The 19704-nt window shown below is 51.3% G+C and overlaps 1 protein-coding gene across 14 annotated transcripts in view; it reads left to right on the top strand.

The window, feature by feature from the left end:
• The window catches only part of TACC2 (transforming acidic coiled-coil containing protein 2), a 161123-nt gene extending 141852 nt beyond the window's left edge, over positions 1–19271 (top strand). For all 14 annotated transcript variants that reach the window (XM_068140407.1, XM_068140404.1, XM_068140408.1 and 11 more), the window contains 7 exons: positions 3717–3860; positions 5725–5801; positions 10828–10871; positions 16372–16532; positions 17077–17183; positions 17529–17649; positions 19050–19271. In XM_068140407.1, the coding sequence (XP_067996508.1) occupies positions 3717–3860; positions 5725–5801; positions 10828–10871; positions 16372–16532; positions 17077–17183; positions 17529–17649; positions 19050–19115 (720 nt within the window). In that variant the 3' untranslated portion in view covers positions 19116–19271. The remainder of the gene's footprint in view (positions 1–3716; positions 3861–5724; positions 5802–10827; positions 10872–16371; positions 16533–17076; positions 17184–17528; positions 17650–19049) is intronic.
• Positions 19272–19704: the final 433 nt, after the last annotated feature.

Consider the following 19704-nt stretch of genomic DNA (forward strand, 5'->3'; position numbering starts at 1 on the left):
GGCTGTGAGCAACCTGCTGTGGTGTGAGGTGTCCCTGCCCATGGCAGGGGGTTGGGACTGGCTGATCCCTGAGGTGCCTTCCAGCCCTGCCAGCTCTGTGATTCTGCTCTGTGAGATGTTGAGCACTACCCAAAAACACACAGCAGGATGTGTTAAATGCTTTGGACTCTCTTTTCTTTAATATTTCATGCCCCTGGCAGTTTCTTTGGCACACTTTTGTATGAGCTGGAGGAAATTTGTGCTGCTTTTGTCACAATTAATATTTTCCAGCAATCCCTTGATGGGTTCCAGCAAATGAAGCTGCAGGAGGCTTTTGAAATCTGATAGAGTTGCAGAGGTTGGTCTCCAGGATGCCCTTTCTTTTGATGATCTAATGGCTCTTGCTTTCTCTCTCCTTGCTGCCTTGTGTCTGTGGGTTTCTGAAGCTGAGACAGTTAAGCCAGCAGGTTTGTCCTTTACTGCAGACTGGTTTCCCCTTGCTCAGGCCTGTGAGCAGCCCCACGTGGCTTTGTGTTTCTGCAGTTCCAGAGCTGTCTGAGCCCATGTCCCAGCTGTGCTCTTCCCTGCACAGCTCGCTGTGTGTTGGCAGATGCTCCCAAAGATACAGGCTGCTGCTGGAGCTTGTGGTGCTTTTTGCTCAGGTCAGAAAACCCCCTGGGTTTGCAGTGGCTTTTCCTTACTCATGTTGGAATTTATCCTGGTTGTGTGTGTTCATGGCATGATGTAGCAAAACAGGGAAGGGATGGCCTGCCCCAAAGTGCTAGAAGTGCTGTGTTTGAAAATGAACAAAAGAGACAAATTAGTGAGGGTCCCTTACACAAAGAAAGATGCAGAAGGTGGGGGTTTAAGTGCTGCTCAGCTTATCCTTGCTCTACTTAGTTTTCTTCCCTAGCCTCTTAATGCTGCTAGCCAAGTTTCCTCATGCTGTCTGCAGATGGGATATCCAGAGCATAGAACCACAGAGTGGTCTGGGTTGGAAGGGACCTCCAAAGCCCATCCAGGCCAAGCCCCTCTGCACTCATCAGGGGCATCCCCAACTAGATCAGGCTGCCCAGAGCTCTGACAAGCCTCACCTTGAATATCTCCATGGATGGAGCCTCAACCACCTCCCTGGGCAACCTGTTCCAGTGTTCCACCGCCCTCATGGTGCAGAACTTGTTCCTCACATCCAATCTAAATCTGCTCTGCTCTGGTTTGAAGCCATTGCCCCTGGTCCTGTCCCTCCAGGCCCCTGCAAACAGTCTCTGCAGTCTTGCTGTGGCCCCCTTCAGGTACTGTCAAGGCTGCTATGAGGTCTCCCTGGAGCCTTCTCTTCTCCAGGCTGAACACCCCCAGCTCCCTCAGCCTGCCCTTGCAGCAGAGCTGCTCCAACCCCTGATCATTTTTGTGGCCCAGCAGGTCCCTGTGCTTCCTGCCTAGCCACGTGTTACCTCCAGTGAGCACTGGATGTCATTTTTGTACTGTAGCTTCTTCATTAAGGTGTGGTGGGGGAACACAGACCCAAAGGATCAGGGGATTTGGATCCTTTCCCCCATTCAGGCTGTGCAAGGAGAACTGTGAGCAAGTGAATGCTTTATGGAGTAGCACCTGGGAAGATTTCCTTGAGCTGTGCAGAAATAAGAGCATGTGGTGCTGCAGTTGCTGAGGCCTGTTTGTGTGCACCCTGGGAGAGGAGGACTGAGCCCTCCTGCAGCTACTCTCTCCCTTTCACATTCCAGTGTTTCAAGCAGCAGTTTTTAACACAAACAAAGCCACCTACAAACACTTCAAGCCTTACAATCAAGCAGAATCTTTCTCTTTCTTCTTCTTTGATTTTTTGGGGGGGTAAAACCTCATGGAAAAAAAAGAATAATTGCTTACTACTCTTAATTACTGCAGCTAAAGCCTGCAGGCTAAGGAGCCAGGTTAGCAAACTTGCAGGAGCAGAGTGTATTGATTTATACACAAAGGGATCATTGATTTTCCCCTTTCCAGCAGCAAGGAATTGCCATGCCAGAGAAGCTCTGTGTGAAAATCCATTTCCAGCAGTGGCTGGAAACAGGCATTGATCATCCTGACTTCCCTCCCCACCTGCACAAGCTGGCCTGGGGCTCAGCCTCTCTGTAGCTACCTGTAGCATCATCACAGAGAGGGTTTCAGTCACTGTCAGAGCCCCCTGAAATATTCTGCTACTGAATCTGCAGGTTCCATCAAAAGTGAATAAAATCATCCTGTATTTGAAAAGGCAGATTGGGCACTGGCTTAGCATCTGCAGGGGGAGGGACTCTTGAGGGTGTCAGGGAGGGATAGGACTGGGGGGAATGGAGCAAAACTAGAAGTGGGGAGATTGAGATTGGAGGTGAGGAAGAAGTTGTTGCCCAGGAGGGTGGTGAGAGCCTGGCACAGGTTGCCCAGGGAGGTGGTGGCAGCCTCACCCCTGGAGGTGTTTGCAGCCAGGCTGGATGTGGCTGTGAGCAACCTGCTGTGGTGTGAGGTGTCCCTGCCCATGGCAGGATGATTGAAAGTGGCTGAGCCTTGAGGTCCATTCCAACCCTGACAGTTCTGTGATGCTGTGTGCATCCATGTGCAGCAGGAGAGGGGCTGCTGGGGATTTGTGTCCTCATTTCTGTGTGTTTGGGTGTTCTGTGCTGTGTGGAGTGCCGCCTTTGGAATGGACAGTAGGAAACATTTTTTCCCAGCAGGAGTGGTCAGGGGTTGGAATGTGCTGCCCAGGGAGGTGGTGGAGTCCCCAAGCCTGGATGTGTTTAAAGGGAGTTTGGATGTGGTGCTTGGGGCTATGGTTTGGGGTGACCCTTGTAGAGCAGGGTTCTGGGTTGGACTTGGTGATCCCAAGGGTCTTTTCCAACCTGAGTGCTTGTGTGACTCTTAGCTCACAGAAGCTCAAGGCATTTCAGCCATAGTCAGACACAAGATCTTTCCTGTGGAACTTCTTTTGGCAGGGGCAATTCCTAGAAGGAAACCACGAGAAAGCAAGCAGTGGCTGTGGGGGTTTGCTTACCATCCACCTAATAATCTTTCCTGGTCTTGTACAATCTTGGTTTGAACATGCTTTAACTTGGACTGTTTGTATGAAGAGTGATGTGCAAGCCATCCTGTGCCTCTCAGGGTCACTTACCCTCTGTTTTGCTCTCTTCCTCATCTCACCTGCTGCTCTCCTCCCATCTGAATCTGGGCTGCTGCCATCTAACGACTAATTGCATGCTAGGTGCCGGGGGGGCAGCACCACCACTCTGTTCAGTCACACTTTCTGTGTCATGCCATTTAGATAGATACAGCACAGTGTCAGGCCAGACCTGAGAAACTGAGCTGGCCTCTTGCTTCTCTGTTTTCAGTGGAGGCAGAATCCCCCCTGGTCCTCTCTCTGCCTCTAGTTCTTATCCCCTCTGCCCATGAGCATTTCTCTGAACACTTTGCTGAAGCCTGTGCATCAGGAAGTAGAGAAGCTTCTGGTAGAGACCCTTAGGATGCTGATGGTGAAGTGCTGTCTGTATTTTCTCTCTGTGAGGCTCCTGTGGCTCTCTGGGTTCTGGCTGTGGCTCTCCAATGCATACTTCCCGACTCAGCTTTCCTCGTCACTGTTGGAATGCAGTAGCGGGCAGAACTCTAGCTGCAGCTCGGGAGGCTGGTGCCTGGCACTGGGCTGGGGAAGCACAGGAGCTGGATGTTTCTGATGGCTCATTTCTATGTGTTTTACCCCACCCCCCCCACCCCCACAGAGGGAGCCTGCCATGCCAGCAGAGGTTTCCATCTCGAAAAGCGCGCTCTACTCCCGCATCGGCGCCTCCGACGCCGAGGGCACCGCCGGCCTCCTCTACCCCCAGCACGACCTGGACTCTGCGCTGAGACTTGCCAGGGCAGAGGTAATGGGTCTGCAGAGTCTGGAGAAGGAAGCACATGCCCCTTGTGGCTTGCTTCTTTCCTGCTTCCTCCCCAGTGACTGATGTTATGGACACCTTTCAGCAGGAAAGACAAAGAATGTGAGCAACTCGCTCTGGGGGGTGGAAAGGGAAAGAGAGAGACTTCTGAACAGCTTCACTGGAGGAGTGTCCACCACAACACTGCCTGCCCCACAACATTCTGAGGGATCCTCTCCCCCTTCTCCCTCCCTTCTCCCTCCCTTCTCCCTCCCTTCTCCCTCCCTTCTCCCTCCCTTCTCCCTCCCTTCTCCCTCCCTTCTCCCTCCCTTCTCCCTCCCTTCTCCCTCCCTTCTCCCTCCCTTCTCCCTCCCTTCTCCCTCCCTTCTCCCTCCCTTCTCCCTCCCTTCTCCCTCCCTTCTCCCTCCCTTCTCCCTCCCTTCTCCCTCCCTTCTCCCTCCCTTCTCCCTCCCTTCTCCCTCCCTTCTCCCTCCCTTCTCCCTCCCTTCTCCCTCCCTTCTCCCTCCCTTCTCCCTCCCTTCTCCCTCCCTTCTCCCTCCCTTCTCCCTCCCTTCTCCCTCCCTTCTCCCTCCCTTCTCCCTCCCTTCTCCCTCCCTTCTCCCTCCCTTCTCCCTCCCTTCTCCCTCCCTTCTCCCTCCCTTCTCCCTCCCTTCTCCCTCCCTTCTCCCTCCCTTCTCCCTCCCTTCTCCCTCCCTTCTCCCTCCCCTGCTCTGGAGAGGATATTAACCCTGCTTCTGCTTGACCTTGGCTGCATTGTTTCAGTGAAGCCTAACAACTACTGTTTCTCTGCTCCTTTCTCCCTTTCAGACAGGGGGTGAGGGCAGAGGGACAGCTTCCCAGCTCTTCCTGACCAGGAGGGGTCTCATGCTGTTTGTAACTCCTGTATATTCTGTGCATGTTCCTTGCATTCCCTTGTAGAGTGGAGCTTTGCTTGTAAGCACAGCTTCCATTTGCTTCCAGCTGAGCTGGCCTGGCAAAGGTAATGTGGGGGGGGGGGGAATCTCAATCCACCACAGGACACTTCTGCTCCTGAGACCATCCTCAGCCACGCTAGAGGCTGCCAAAGCTAAAGGCACTCTGCTGTGAGTTTGGCTGTGTGGGACAAAAGAGAAAAGCAGACATCACATGAAAAGAAATCTTTGCTGGGTTTAAGCTCAGGTGTGCTCTGTGCATCTTGATGCTGCTGTGCAGTCACAGGAACACTGTGAGGTGCTGCTAATGGGAGTGGAGTGACCTCTGTGCAAAGCTGCAGGGGGGATTAGCCTGGCCAATAATTACAAACCAGAGCAATAAAGGTGCACCCCAGTGGTACAGCATTCGAACCTTTGTGATAAACTGTGACAACTAAAGGAGCAGAGAAGGCCCCCCAAGCCTTTGGGTGTGATGGTCTGTGGAAAGTCAGCCTCTAAAGAGCTATGCAGAACCTGTAGAGCCCCTTAGAGGACAAACCAGGAGACCATGTTCCAAAGCCAGGGACAGAAGTCTCTCAGGCTTGGCACCTGCTCAGATCAGACACAGGGCAGCCTGACACAGCACTTAGTGAGAAGTGTCTTTGCTGTAGTCAGGAATGAAACATGGAACAAGAACACTGCATCTACTTCCCTGAGCTGGTTGTCCCCAGCCTGAGTGTGATTTCACCTCCAAACCTCTTGAACTGCACCCTGCAGTCTGAAAAGGAAGAAAAACATCACCGAGGTTGAACCTATTATGCACCTGAAACCTCTACCTCTGTTAATTAGGATTTGCTATTAAGTCAATTAGTGTGCAGCTATTTAATAGCCTCTTTCATGGATCACTTGGGTTTACTGGTTTGGGGTTTTTTCCCCCCCTTTGCTTTCTTGTTTTCCAGATTGTGGCCAAGGAAAGAGAAGTATCAGAGTGGAAAGAGAAATATGAAGAAAGCAGAAGGGAAGTGATGGAAATGAGGTGGGTTCTTACCTTGCCACTGGTTACACTGACAGAGTGACTCATTTCAGCCTGGGGGTAGTGCACAGAGTGCCATGGCAGCACAGCTGCCATGCTTAGTTATCATCATAGTATCATAGTATTAGATGAGAAGCTCACCAGGAGCCAGCAGTGAGCACTTGCAGCCCAAAGAGCCAACCACATCCTGGGCTGCAGCAAGAGAAGCAGAGCCAGCAGGGGCAGGGAGGTGACTCTCCCCCTCTGCTCCACTCTGCTGAGACCACAGCTGGAGCTCTGTGTCCAGTTCTGGAGCCTCTGTGCCAGAAAGGATCTGGAGGTGCTGGAAGGTGTCCAGAGAAGGGCCAGGAGGAGGAGCAGAGGGCTGGAGCTGCTCTGCTGTGAGGACAGACTGAGGGAGTTGGGGTTGTGCAGTCTGGAGAGGAGAAGGCTCCAAGGAGACCTCCTTGTGGCCTTCCAGTATCTGCAGGGGGCTCCAAGAAAGCTGGGGAGGGACTTTTGAGGGTGTCAGGGAGGGATAGGAGTGGGGGGGATGGAGCAAAACTAGAAATGGGGAGATTGAGATTGGATGTGAGGAAGAAGCTCTTCCCCATGAGGGTGGTGAGAGCCTGGCACAGGCTGCCCAGGGAGGTGGTGGAAGCCTCCTGCCTGGAGGTGTTTGCAGCCAGGCTGGATGTGGCTGTGAGCAACCTGCTGTGGTGTGAGGTGTCCCTGCCCATGGCAGGGGGGTTGGAAGTGGTTGATCCTTGAGGTCCCTTCCAACCTTAACAATTCTGTGATTCTATGACCCTGAGCATTTTGGTCTGTGCTGGGTTGTGTCTGTTCCACTCTGTTTCTGCTTGCAAACCTGCCTCTGTTGCATTAAATGTCTGTACTCTGGCACGTGGCTGACTGGAGATGCCTTGTCAGCAGCAGCCCCACTGTAGCAGATGAGGTGAGGGGGGGTGCTCAAAGGGTCACTAGTGCTTCCCATTTGGTCAGGTGAAAGTTTCCAGCCTTTCTTTTTCACCAGTGCTTGGCAGCACAAGGATGCCATAGCAGTGAGCCCGACCTGAGAAAGTGATCAGGTGCAAAAGGGAAGGTACAGAAACATTTCATGGGGTCTCCAAAGCCTCTTATTTTCTAGCTTTAAACAAACTGAATAACCATTCCCCCCCCTGTAACCTGCAAGAAAAAAGGAAACTCAGATTATTTTAGCATCCTCCTTTTCAGGAGTGCTTTCCCCAGCTGCTGCTCAGACTGAACTGTCTCCCAAATGCCTCCTGCTCTAGCTGCAGCTTCCTCCCAGCATGACACATCTTGGTGGTTGAAGCTGTGTCACATGGTGACCTACATAGGCACTCCCTCCTCACATCCAGGGAGCTCTGCTTTGGGAGTAAGGGTGAGAGGGAATTGTGGTGAGGACTCAGCCTACACCAGCAGGGATGCCAGGAGCAGCACATGGCAGATTTGAGTCGGCAGCACAGGGCTTTGAGCCAAAGCCTCTGAAGAGAAGGTTCTGCAAAAGGCAAGGGCAGCCACTTCACTGCTCTCTGAAAACCACCTCCCAGCCCCCAGCTCACTTCTTTCACCTCCTCTGTGCTCTGCTTGGAAAAGGAACTGAAGCCCTGGCATAACCCTCAAGAACATAATGAGGCAAAGCAGAAAGGGGCTGCTGCGAGCAAAGTGAGGCAGCAAAACAAGGCATGCACAAAAGGAGGGATTGTGTCAGGCCTGGGTGAGCCCTCAGCACACACTGGAGTGCAGCTCTTGGCCTGCTCTCTGGAAGCTGCCTGGCTGCAGTGCCAGCTGGCTGTGCTGACAGAGGTTTCTTATTCTTCAGTGAAAGGGCAGGGGGGGGACCCAGAGCAGCTGCCACACTGCAGACCTGTGCCTTGATCTTCCTCACAGCAGTTTGCTGTGTGCCTGGGCACATCCTTGTGCAATCTGGTCCAGGCAAAGCTGGTTTAGCAGGGTTGGACTAGAGGATCCCCAGGGTTCCCTTCCACCATCCTGTGATTCTGCAAGCCAAATTTCCCCCAGGCCTATCTCTGGGACACAAGGGTTGGAAAAAACAAACCTGACTAGAATTGTCACCAAATGCTAGACCATGCACAAAGAAAGGCTCCCCGTGGAAGAGTAAATGGTGGGACAGTCTCTGTGGTAAATTAGAGCTGCAGTTATTGGGTAATAGTGATAAGTAAGGAGTGAGCAGTTGCAAGCATAAAGGCATCACAGCAGGAGAAGCAATGCTCCTGCACCCAAGCCCTGCACACTCTACCTGGAGTAGCCTGAGTTCAGCTAAGCTCCCAGAAAAATGTCAGAGAACAGGAGCCAAGATGAGAGGTTGTAATAGTGTGATAACTATCAGAGAGTTAAAGCAGGGGGGGCCATGCCATAATCCAGGGGTACAACCAGAGGCAGGCAGGGAACATTCAACTGTGGTTATTTGGAGGTCTAATTATGCTGCAGTAAGGAAAGTCAGGCAGAGGACCTCTGAGATCTGCTGCAGTTGTGGATTGTGGTGGTTTCATGACTTAGGAAATTGCAGGAAGTCAGTAAATGGAGTGGGTGCCTGAAATAGCAGAAGCTAAGCCTCTGGAGCACCTCCAGCCAGGGCTAAGATGTGCCATCAGAGTGTGGAATGATGTGGCCAGCATCCTTTGCTTCCCCAGCCATAGTGACTGTAATTTAGGCTGCTCCACTGGAGGGAGGCCTTTGGCATGAAGCTGCAACCAGATCTCCCTTGACCACCTTGATTTCCATTCTTCAAACCAGTGTCCCACTGCAGTGTCCCCTTCTGCTGGAGAGCTGCCACAGCTGCACAAGGCTGGGTGTGGATACCACAGAGAAGGTGCTACCTCCGTCGACTGCTCCAGGCTGCTCAAAATGAGAGCTAGATAATACTGCTTCCTTTTGCTGCCAGCCCTCCTGATGCAGCTGTAGTGTTGTAGCAGTGTTTCCTGCTGGGTTCATTGCCCTCAGTCCTTGGCTTCATTTTCTGGGATGATAAAACTTCCTGAAGGTGCTAGGTGTTGCAAATAGATGGCATGACTTGAAAGTCCTTGCTGCTTACAGCAGGCTTTGAGCTAATCTTCCTTAGACATGAAACCAATCCCTTCCTTCTAGGGGAGAATCCTTCCAGTTATCTTTGTTCTCAAATGTGTCAATAATGGTAAAGAAAAAGGGCAAGTAAGACAAGACAGAGCAGGGGAAGCAGCATCCAAGCAATCCCAGTGGAGGCAGGGCAGAGCTGTGCTCTGGCCCCAGTAACAGAGATGGTTTCTACCTGAACCTGGAGCAAGCTGAGCAGGGTGTGCAGTTGCAAAGCCCCTGCTGTGCTGAGTGCCCAGCAGGAGCAGGGCAAGGGAGATGCTGCTGATCTCTGGGGCCTTCTAAAGGGTTTCTGGGCTCTGGGATTCAGGTTTGCTACAGGCAGCTCTGGAGGTACTGCATTAGTTTTTCTGGGAGCTCTACAGGTCTCTCCTTCCCTTGCTCTCTCTTGTCTCAGGATCTCCCCACGTCTTTTCTGTAGCCTCATCAACTGCAACAGGCTTCTCTACACTGAGGCAGGTGAAAGGGAGCTAAGGCTTCAAAAGAGATGTGCTCAAGTGCCAGCCAGCTGCTTGGAGCATCCCCTTCAGAGGAAGTGTAGGGTGATTTGGTTTTCTGTAGGCAGTCCTGCGTGGCTCCTGATTCACAGCACAGCTCAAGCAGGTCTCAGTTTATTAGCTGTATTTGGCTCTGGGAATGGATGGATCATCTTTCCAAATCACATTTAATCTGCTTATTTTGGCTAACCTCTTTGCAAGAAGGCAATTCAAAGCCTGCCATGGGTGTAGGAAACAAAACAGTCCTCAAAGTAACATTTGTGCCACCTCTGTTTCCAAACCTGGCCTGGGAAATAGGGACAGGATGGGTTTTGTGCTGCATAATTGAATGTTTAGGTCTTGCTCTCTTAAGTGCTAACAGATCCTTCAGTCACATGTCAGAGTGGAAGGTGAGATATGCTTTGGATGAGGGCCAAGTCTACTCCTCTTAGGTTTACTTGCTACCCATGATAACTGTACTTTGACATTGAAAATAAGCAAACACAAACATGCAGAAGAGGGGAGGAAGTAATGGGAAAATCAGACTCTGTGACTCCTGCACTAGGCCAATGTGATTATATTCAAGTCAGGGCTGGGGATGTGCTTTGGGCATGCTTAATATAACAGAAGGTGGTGAGAAGTAATCCCTTTGCCCATTGATTTCCATGGAGGATTAAAATTCAGGTGCAAGGTTTACACTGTACCTTTAGGTATTACACAGGTAACAAGGAGCATTAGAATAGAATAGAATAGAATAGAATAGAATAGAATAGAATAGAATAGAATAGAATAGAATAGAATAGAATAGAATAGAATAGAATAGAATAGACCAGACCAGACCAGGTTGGAAGAGACCTTCAAGATCATCGTGTCCAACCCATCAACCAATCCAACACCACCTAAACAACTAACCCATGGCACCAAGCACCCATCAAGTCTCCTCCTGAACACCTCCAAAATGAATGTGAAGGAGTTGTGTATCTCTTACCATCCCATAGCCCAGCTCTTGAGCAGCATTATGTACTTCAGTCTGGAGAAGAGAAGGCTCTGAGGAGACCTAATTGTGGCCTTCCAGTATCTGCAGGGGGCTACAGGAAAGCTGGGGAGGGACTTTTGAGGGTGTTGGGTAGTGATAAGGGGAATGGAGCAAAACTAGAAATGGGTAGATTGAGATTGGATGTGAGGAAGAAGTTGTTCCCCATGAGGGTGGTGAGAGCCTGGCACAGGTTGCCCTGGAGGTGGTGGAAGCCTTATCCCTGGAGGTGTTTGCAGCCAGGCTGGATGTGGCTCTGGGCAACCTGCTGTGGTGTGAGGTGTCCCTGGCCATGGCAGGGGGGTTGGAAGCAGATGATCCTTGAGGTCCCTTCCAACCCTGCCAGTTGTGTGGTTCTGTGTAAGCCTTGTCAGTGCTGATGTTGGCATAAAGCTTCTCTTTCTCCTTTCTTTCTCCCCCCTTGCAGGAAGATCGTGTCGGAGTACGAGAAGACGATTGCTCAGATGATAGGTAGGTGTTCCTGCCCTGACAGGTGCTCTTCTCCACTCTGGTTTGCTAGAAAGAGCCTAGAAATGCAGCTGGAGTCTGTAGGCTTCGTTCTGGCACTGGCTGCGTCTGCTGGTGGTGCTGGCACTTGTGGCTGCATCTGAGGACATCGGTGTGTGTTGCCAGGCTGTGGTGAGCAGCACCCCCTGGGGCAGTCGAGGCAGTGCTCAAAGGTCAGGGCTTTCTCTTCTGCAGCAGAGCAAGCTGTGTCCCTGGGGAAATGTGTTCAAATGCTTTGCCCAGAATTCATGGGTGTCTCCAGGAGAGCCTTCCAGTGACCTAGAAACCCTTCAGCCATCCACTGCCAGCTGTGTAGCAGGAGATGCCAAATTTAGCTCTTTACAACAACAGGGATTAGCTGTGCTAAGTGCATTGGTGAGACCAAAACCTAGATTAACTCCAATCCCATCTGAGAGATTAGGAGTGGCCAATCCATCTCCCCAGTTGTTTACTGGCATAAGGGTCTCCTTCAAGGTCTAAATTCTGAGATGTTTAGCCCCACAGGAATCAGAAGACACCTTTGTGAACAGAGAAAATACCTCTGGGAACAGGATGCCCCACAAATGAAAAGTGCTAGCTGCAGTAGCATTTCAGAACCAAAGGTTGCAGGACTCATGTTCTGCCTTGGCATGGGAGGTCCAGCCTCTGGGATGTGATTTTAAAGCCCCCTCAGAGAATTTCAGAAGCTCTTTTTACTCAGTTTGGCTGCAGAAAGCACCAGTGGCTTGTGCTGGTGCAGCTTGAGCTCTCTCCCAGGAAGGCAGACAGCTGAGCAGGGTCTTGACTTCTCTATGGCCAGTTGCTGGGAAGAGCAGGAAAAGTAGTGCAGTGGCTGATGAGAAAGCAGGGCCAAGCTCACCTGGACAAGCTCAAGAAGAGCAGCAGCTGTGGAATGTTGTTAAAAGCCTTCAGCAGTGGCCTCGGGGTTCAACCTGGGCTGTGAGGTGCAGGAGAAAGGCTAATCTCTAGCTCACGGCAACTGCGAGCAGGGAGTGCTGTGAATCCAGCCCCCCTGCACTCTGTTGAAAGACAGACAGAGAGAGGAAGAGAGAGGACAGAAAGCAAGGCTCTCTTCCTCCCGTTGCACAGGAATCAAGGATAAGGAAAGCCTTGGGCCGTCGACCAGTGAGGAGAGAGATCTTTCCAGTTCAGATGCAGAGCATCAAGTCAGCCTTTGAAGTGCTCTGCGGCCAGGTTCCTAAGAGCCGGGGCTATGAATACTGTCATTTGCTGTCCGTTTGCAGAGGAGGTGATCCAGCAGGGCCACAGAAAGCATGGTGTTAATTAGGGCACATTCTGCAGCACGGTAATACCTTAGATGTGAGGCGGCCTCTGCCTGCATTCATGGCCATTTGGGATCTAATTGTCCTGTGTTCTTCTGTCGTGTGTCACCAATTGCTGTCCCCTTTGATGAAGGCATTCGCTCATCCAAATGCCATGTTGTGGAGGAAAATGATTGTCTGTGTGCTATTTGCATATCCCCCACTGCCCTGTGGCCGCAGCACTGCCTCCCTGCCGCAGCGGAGGATGCATCTGAAGAGCAGCACCGCCTCTGCTCTGCTCGTGATTGAGCCCTTCAGAGCTGCTCACACAGCCCCCTTGAGCGGGCACGGCACAGCAAACCCATTTCACAAGTCCCTGTAGTGACTGTTCAGTGTGCTTGGTGGGTCCTGCCCAGCTTCTCACAGGTGACCCTGTGTCTGTATCATGAGCACCAGAACCGCTCCAGGTGAACGGCGTGTGGCTGAGCATGGTTGCCTCTAAAGGCACAGGAAACACACACTGCACCCAGTGATTGCCTTTGGTTCCAAGGGCTGTGTGATGGCAGGTCGAGTTCTTGCTGTCATATACACACAGAGCCCACTGTTACCTGCCTTGGTGATGGCTTGGCCCACCCCCAGCAAACACCAACTGGGCTGAGTTCAGTTGGAGAAGCAAGCAAAGCTGTGTTGTACAAGCAGTGGCGGAATGCAGTGAGTATGTGCAGTTAGCTTCATGCTTCGCTCTGCACAGCCACAGCCTGCAGGCTCTGAGTGTGCAGATCCCTGGGGGTGCCTCTGCATACTAGTTTTTACTGGCACTTTACCTTTTTTCCCCTTTTTTTGCCGACTTTTGCCTCTCCCCTAACGCATTCTTGTTTCTAGGGAGGAGAAAGCACGAGCTCCCCAGGCTGGCCTGCTGCTGCTGCTGCTGCTGCTTGGCTGACTGCTGCCCCAGTTGTGCAGCTGACAGCTGCGTGGCAGGGACAGCTGCATGGAGCCTGTGCAGCCCCAGCGTTCACTGCACCCCACCCTGACAGGCCTGGGGCACAGCCCTCCCACAGCCCTGCTGGGCATTTCCTTCTTGTTGGTGGGTTGGGAGCGCTGGTTTTACCCCTGTGTGAAAATGTGTCCTGACTCAATATTGTGCCTTTAAATGCAGAATGAAATCCTCATTCTGGGGAGCAAAGAGATGGTGAAGCTTTGTGCACTACAGGATGTTGCATTACTTATTTTCTGCTTTCCTAACAATTCCTGATTTTCTGTTTTGCTTCTGTTTTTCGTTGTGCTTCTTGCTATTTGCTTGCACAAACAAAACAGGCAAGCCTGGTAAGTAAAGCTTTTCACCAAACTTCACCCCAGCATTGTGCATTGGTTTTGTTTCCTTGGGTTTTGAGTTTCTTTTGCTTTTGTTCTCTGTTTTTGCTGCATTCACATCGAGTAATGTAAGTAACACTGGGCTGAGCCTGAAAGCTGAGCTGCTGTGGTGGTGCTGCTCTGATTCTGTCAGCGTGGGTGGTGTCAGTCCTGTGTGCTGCAGAGGTGGAAGCAGTTTAATCAAAGGATTTTAATTGCACAGCCTCATAAATATCTTTAGAAACAAACTATCAGTGGCTTCTTAACAGTCTGCCAGTCAAGCCTTTAGTTCTCAGCACAGTTCCACTCAGCAGCTTTTTCACTAGGGCTAAACTGTGGTCTTAGAAAGTGTCCCAGGGATCCTCCAAGCCCTCTCCAGCTGGAGGCCACTTGCTGTTTTCTGTAGTATTTAGCCACTGTGGTTTAGAATGTATCTTAACTCCTGCCTGACACTATCAGATGTCCCTTCCCTAAAGCTCACTGGAGACTCTCCCACTTTTTCATTAAGATGTCACTCCCTTCCCCAGTGTAAAGTCTCTGCTTTCCCCTCCTTAGCTCCTTGCCTGGTCCATGGACACCTCTAGCATCTTATGGAAGGGAGAGGAGAGAAAGGGAGTGTGGCAGTTCTAGGCTATGCCCACCACAGGGAGCATCAGCCTTCCAGTAGTCGAAGGGGGCCTACAGGAAAGCTGGGGACAGTGTTTTAGCAGGAGCTGTTGTGGCAGGAAAGGGGGTGACCATTTTAAATTGCAAGAAGGGAGATGCAGACTAGATAGAAGGAAGACATTTCTTACACTGAGGATGGTCAAACACTGGCACAGGTTGCCCAGAGGGCTGGTGGATGCATCCTGTCCAGAGACACTCCAGGTCAGGTCGGACTGGGCGCTGAACAGAATGCTCTAGTTGCAAGGGGTTGGACTAGATGAGCTTTAAAGGTCATTTTGAACCCAAATTACTCTGTGATCCTGCACTGCTCCCCCCTCATTCCCATGTGGCACTGAGGATGAGTGAGGAGTTCATCCAGCTGAGGAGAGAGCGAGGCACCACTGCGCCCTGGGTGGAGCTGGAGGAGCTTGCTGTCTGTGAGCAAGCCAGCCATGAACTGCTGTCTGGATTTCTCTAGAAACAAATTAGAAGGCCACAGACAGCAGTGCCAGGAAAAGTGAAGCTGTGATCATGCAGACAGATCCCTTCCCTTGCATGGAGTTGCAGCAGCAGAGGTTTTGCCTGCAGGATTCTGCCAGTAAGTGTTTTGGTGTCAAGCTAGGCAGTGTGCGAGCTCCAGCATGATGAACCCAGTCTTGTGCTGGAACACAAGGTGACATCTGCTCAGGTTCAGGGAAGTGGATGAAGGACAAATGCTTTTCTCATTACACCTGAGCATATGTTCCTTTTGATGTCAAAGAAGGTCAGAGAGTGTCTTCCAGAAGGCAACAATAGAAAAGAAGGTTTATTTTGTCCTGAAAGGCTGACTGTTCCCAAACCGCTGTGGCACCGCAGGGCTCTGTGTTTCTCAGCTCTGCCACATCCAAGGTGTTTGTGCACCAGAAAATGAAAGATTTGGCAGCTTCCAGTGCTGCAGACTCAGTGCAGATCCTAAATGAACCTCCCCTGCTTCTTCACGTCTTCAGCATGACACAGAACAAAACAACCTCAGGTCAGGCTGTACCCCAGCAAGGTGCTGTCAGGGGGTGTGCAGAGGAGCAGAGGACATAGCCAACATGAGCTGACACATGGCTCAGCAGCATCCTCGGTGCTCTGGCCTCAGAGTAGCAAAAAAGTGCATAAAAGGCTAGAGTATGCAAAGGGAAGAGGCTCTTCTGCCTGGGAACTGACAGTATCGACCTTGACAGTGCAGAGCTGACCAGCACTGTGCAGCACTTCAGCCAGATCAAGACTTGTATCCTTCTTTCTGTTTCAAACTGTAGAAGCCTGAATGAAAAGTAGGTCCTGTGATGCCCCAGGCTTTGACATGGGAGAGCTTCTCACCTTGCTGCAGTTCCCCTTGCAGGCAAAGGTCAATGGCAATACAAACCTGCTGTGTTTTGTGGGTTGAGTCTCATGTCAGTATCGTTCTAAGTAGCTCCTAAACCATGGGCACAAGAATATTTGGGGATAGGAAGCAAACAGCAAAGCATTTTGGAAGACAATGCCAGGCCTCCTCTTCCAGTGTTCTATGAGTGTTCCAATGTTTCACTAGGGCAGTTCCCTGGAAGAGTTCTCTGTGAGGTGGGTTCCTGTTGTGTGCTGCCCCCCATCCCTGCCTCTGATTTAGCTATGCACAGGAGATGTCTTCTGCAGACCACAGCTTGGCAAGTCTGTCTCCTCTTGGATTTCCCTCCTGGCACTTGCTGCAGTAATCCTAAGAATGAGAGTCTGCAAGTTTCCAGGGGGAGAATTTGAGCTGAATTCCTTTAAAGAAAGTGCCTTGCTCCTGTACGATTAGATGAGGTGCCAGGAGCTGACAAGCTTAGAGCAGCCATGGCAAATAACTTATTGCCAGTGCTAGGGATCTGCACAGTTGTCCTTCCCTTCAGCATCTGCAGGCAAAGATGGGAAGTCCAACACCACCATCTGTCATGGGAGGGAAATAAAGCATTTCAGGGTGAAACAAGCCATCAGCACAGAGAGATTGTCACCTCTTCCCCTTACATCAACATGTTGACACATCAGGTGCTTCACAGCCTTTTTCCAACCCAGCATTCTGGCTTTTCTGGATGCCAGAGAGCTGACTAAAACCGAGTGTAGAGCACAGAGTGGAGCAGGAGCTGCAGCAGGTAGTGAAATCAGTGTTCCAACTACTAGTGCCCCTCTGAACACGGCTTCCCCCCCCCCCTTCTTTCTGACAGAGGATGAACAGAGAGAGAAGTCTGTCTCCCATCACACTGTTCAGCAGCTGATAGTGGAGAAGGAGCAAGCCTTGGCAGATCTGAACTCGGTGGAGAAATCCCTGGCAGATCTTTTCAGGAGATATGAGAAAATGAAGGAAGTGTTGGAGGGGTTTCGGAAGGTGAGTTGTGCTGGGGGCTCCTCGGGAGCACAGCTCAGCAGGCTCGCCTGCCTGCCAGTGCTGCTTAGCAGAAGGCACAGCTTTGTTTCCAGCCAAGTCTGAAGTACTGCATGGGGGGAGGGAGCCTACAAATGCCTATTTGTGCTTTCATTTTGGAGGAGCTGTAAAAAGCTGAAGATTTTACCCAGGAGTAGCTTGCTCCCATCTGTCACACTGTGATGACAATAGATGTCACATCCCTGCAGCTCTTGCGTTGTGTGGCAGGGCTGGCCTCTGGGCTCAGCATTCTGTTCAAACCTGGGATGTGAGTTCCTCAGGTCAGGGAACATAACCCTCAGGGGCAGGATCACAGCCTTGTAGCAACTGCAAGCAGAAGAATTGCAAAGCTTTTTGCACTGGGTAATGCTGCTTCAGAGGGCCTCGGGGTGGGGGTGGCTGTGTTGGACCACAGCCCTCCAAAGATCTGAATGTGACTGCTGCAAATAGGTGCTCCTTCTGCACTTCAGCCTCTTGGATTAAACTGAGTGTAATCTTCTCATTTAAGAATGAAGAGGTGTTAAAGAAATGTGCACAGGAATACTTATCACGAGTAAAGAAGGAGGAGCAGAGGTATCAAGCACTCAAAATCCACGCTGAGGAGAAACTGGACAGGTAATCTCTCTCTCGGGAGGTGGTGCTGCAGGAGCATCCCTGTGGCTGGGCCTTGCACCCCAAAGCTGCCCCTTCAATATGCAGGGCACAGGCTGCTGTGTGGTGGAGGATGGAATGAAATGCCACAGTCACAGGATCATGGAGTGGTTGAGATTGGAAGGGACCTTAAAGATCATCCAGTTCCATCTTCCCTGCCATGGCAGGAACAGCTTCTGCTAGACTGGGCGACTCAAAGCCACATCCAGCCTGGCCTTGGATGTTTCCAGGGATGGGACATCCACAGCTGCTCTGGGCAGCCTGTTCCTGTAGAAAACCTGACCTGACCAAAGTCTCTGTTTTTCCTAGAGCCAATGCTGAAATTGCACAAGTGAGAGGCAAGGCTCAGCAAGAGCAAGCAGCCTATCAGGCCAGCCTTCGGAAGGAGCAGCTGAAAGTGGACGCCTTGGAACGAACACTGGAACAAAAGGCAAGTGGCAGCTGAGCTCTTCTCGCCCAGGAGCAAAGTGAAACTTCCCCAGAGTGGCTGCATCCAGCTCTCCTCTGGGGCTCAGACTGCAGCCAAAGTCTGAGGAAGACCCAAGATGGGTCCTCCTTGTCCCTCGTGTCCGGCTGAGCCAGTGGCTCCCAGGCCCCAGGGAGAGCAGCTTTGCAGTTCAGGGAAAGCAAGGGACCCCCTGCTAGGCTGTGATCTCAGCTACAGGCAAGGTGATCCAAACTCAGTCAAAGCTCAGTGTGCACCCATGTACCAGCAGGGCCCTTGGGTTGCTTTGATTTGGGGGTTTGAAGTATTGGTTTAGTTCTTCTGGCTTTTGTTTCTCTGTGCTTTCTCTGTAGTCGCAGTGCTGGCTCACATGCCTCCCTGCTTAACACAGAGCAAATGGGCAGGTACAGGTCTGCACAGCTTGGGAGAGAAGTCACTGCAGGAGATGCCTTGTTCTGCAGCTCAGCAGAGGAGCCTGCTTTCGCTGTAGGACAGCCCATCCTTCCTTAGGGCCCCTGCAAAATGGCTTGGAAAGAGCTGCAAAAGTACAGCCTAGAAAGAAATGGATGTGTTGTTGCCATGTGCCAGGAAGTATGGCTGTAAAGCTGTCTGCTCCAGGGCTGAATCGTATCCTCTGAAGCCAGGGGAGCTGTAGGTGGCAATAAGCAAGCACAGAGTTGGAATGCACTGTGTGTGCATACGCATCATAGAATGGTGGGGGTGGGAGGGACCCCCAGAGATCAAGCCCAACCCCCCTGCCAGAGCAGGATCACCTAGGACAGGACACTCAGGAACACATCCAGGCAGGATTTGAGGCTTCAGAGAAGCAGATTCCACAACCTCTTTGGGCAGTCTGCTCCAGTACCCTCACAGTAAAGAAGTTTCTCCTCATGCTGAGGTGGAATTTCCTGTGTTCCAGCTTGTACCTGTTGTTCCCTGCCCTGTCACTGGGCACCACCAAAAAGAGCCTGGCACCTTCATCTTGACACCCACCCCTCAGATACTTATAGACATTGATGCAGTCCCCTCTCAGCCTTCTCTTCTCCAGACTAAACATCCCCAGGGCTCTCAGTCTTTCTCCACAGGGGAGATGTCCAAGTCCCCACGTTCTCCTCGTGCCTCTCCCTTGGACTCTCTCCAGCAGGTCTCTCTCTTGAACTGGGGAGCCCACAGCTGAACACAGTATTGCAGCTGTGGTCTCCTGAGGGCAGAGCAGAGTGGCTGCTGGACTGGCACACTCTGTGTGTCTATGTGCAGTTAATTTCCTTGCTGTTGGAGGAAACTTCATTGCCTCCCACTCCTCCCAGAGGTCTGCTGGCTCCCCGGGCCTCGCCTTGGCGCAGCCCTGTCCCTCCTAACACCGAGCCTCACCTTTTCTTTTCCAGAACAAAGAGATAGAAGAGCTAACAAAGATTTGTGATGAACTGATTGCCAAAATGGGGAAAAGCTAACTTTTAACCAAATCTCTGGACTTGGATCTCGAGTGCAATATGACCACTGGCACACTGCTGCCCATGCCTTCCCGTGGGCAGCTTCTCTTTTCACTTCTTTTCGTATGCACTACTGTATTTTCTTTCTGAATAAAGTTGATCTAATTGTATGCAGTACCCAGGTGACTATCAGAATTTCTTGCTATTGTTTGCATTTTCATAGTACAATTCATAGCAAGTTGATCTCAGAAGTTCCTGTATCAGGGAGATTGTCAAGTTCTCGAAGAAATCCCCAAGCGCCGATCCTAAGCCTCCCCTTTGTACATCGAGTTCCCATGTTGGATGTCTCTTTTGGATGGAATCTAAACATGTATTACTTGCATGGGGACTCTTGCCTTAAGGAGTGTAAACTTTATCTGCAGTTGCTGATTTGTAAAATAAAGTTTAAAAGGAAAAAAAAAAACAAACCAACAAACCACAACCCAAAGGGGTGGGGGGGGGAAAAGCCAGTCAGAAAAGGCAATGCATGTCACAGCAGTGAGACTCTTTGTTGTAAATAAACCTTTGCCTTGAAAGCTGAAGGGCAGCACGCCTCTGTTTGATGCACTGC

This window comes from Melanerpes formicivorus, unplaced genomic scaffold (genome assembly GCF_026170545.1).
Source record: "Melanerpes formicivorus ecotype bairdi unplaced genomic scaffold, bMelFor1.0.p_v2 SCAF_6, whole genome shotgun sequence".
In the NCBI taxonomy this organism is placed as follows: Eukaryota; Metazoa; Chordata; class Aves; order Piciformes; family Picidae; genus Melanerpes; species Melanerpes formicivorus.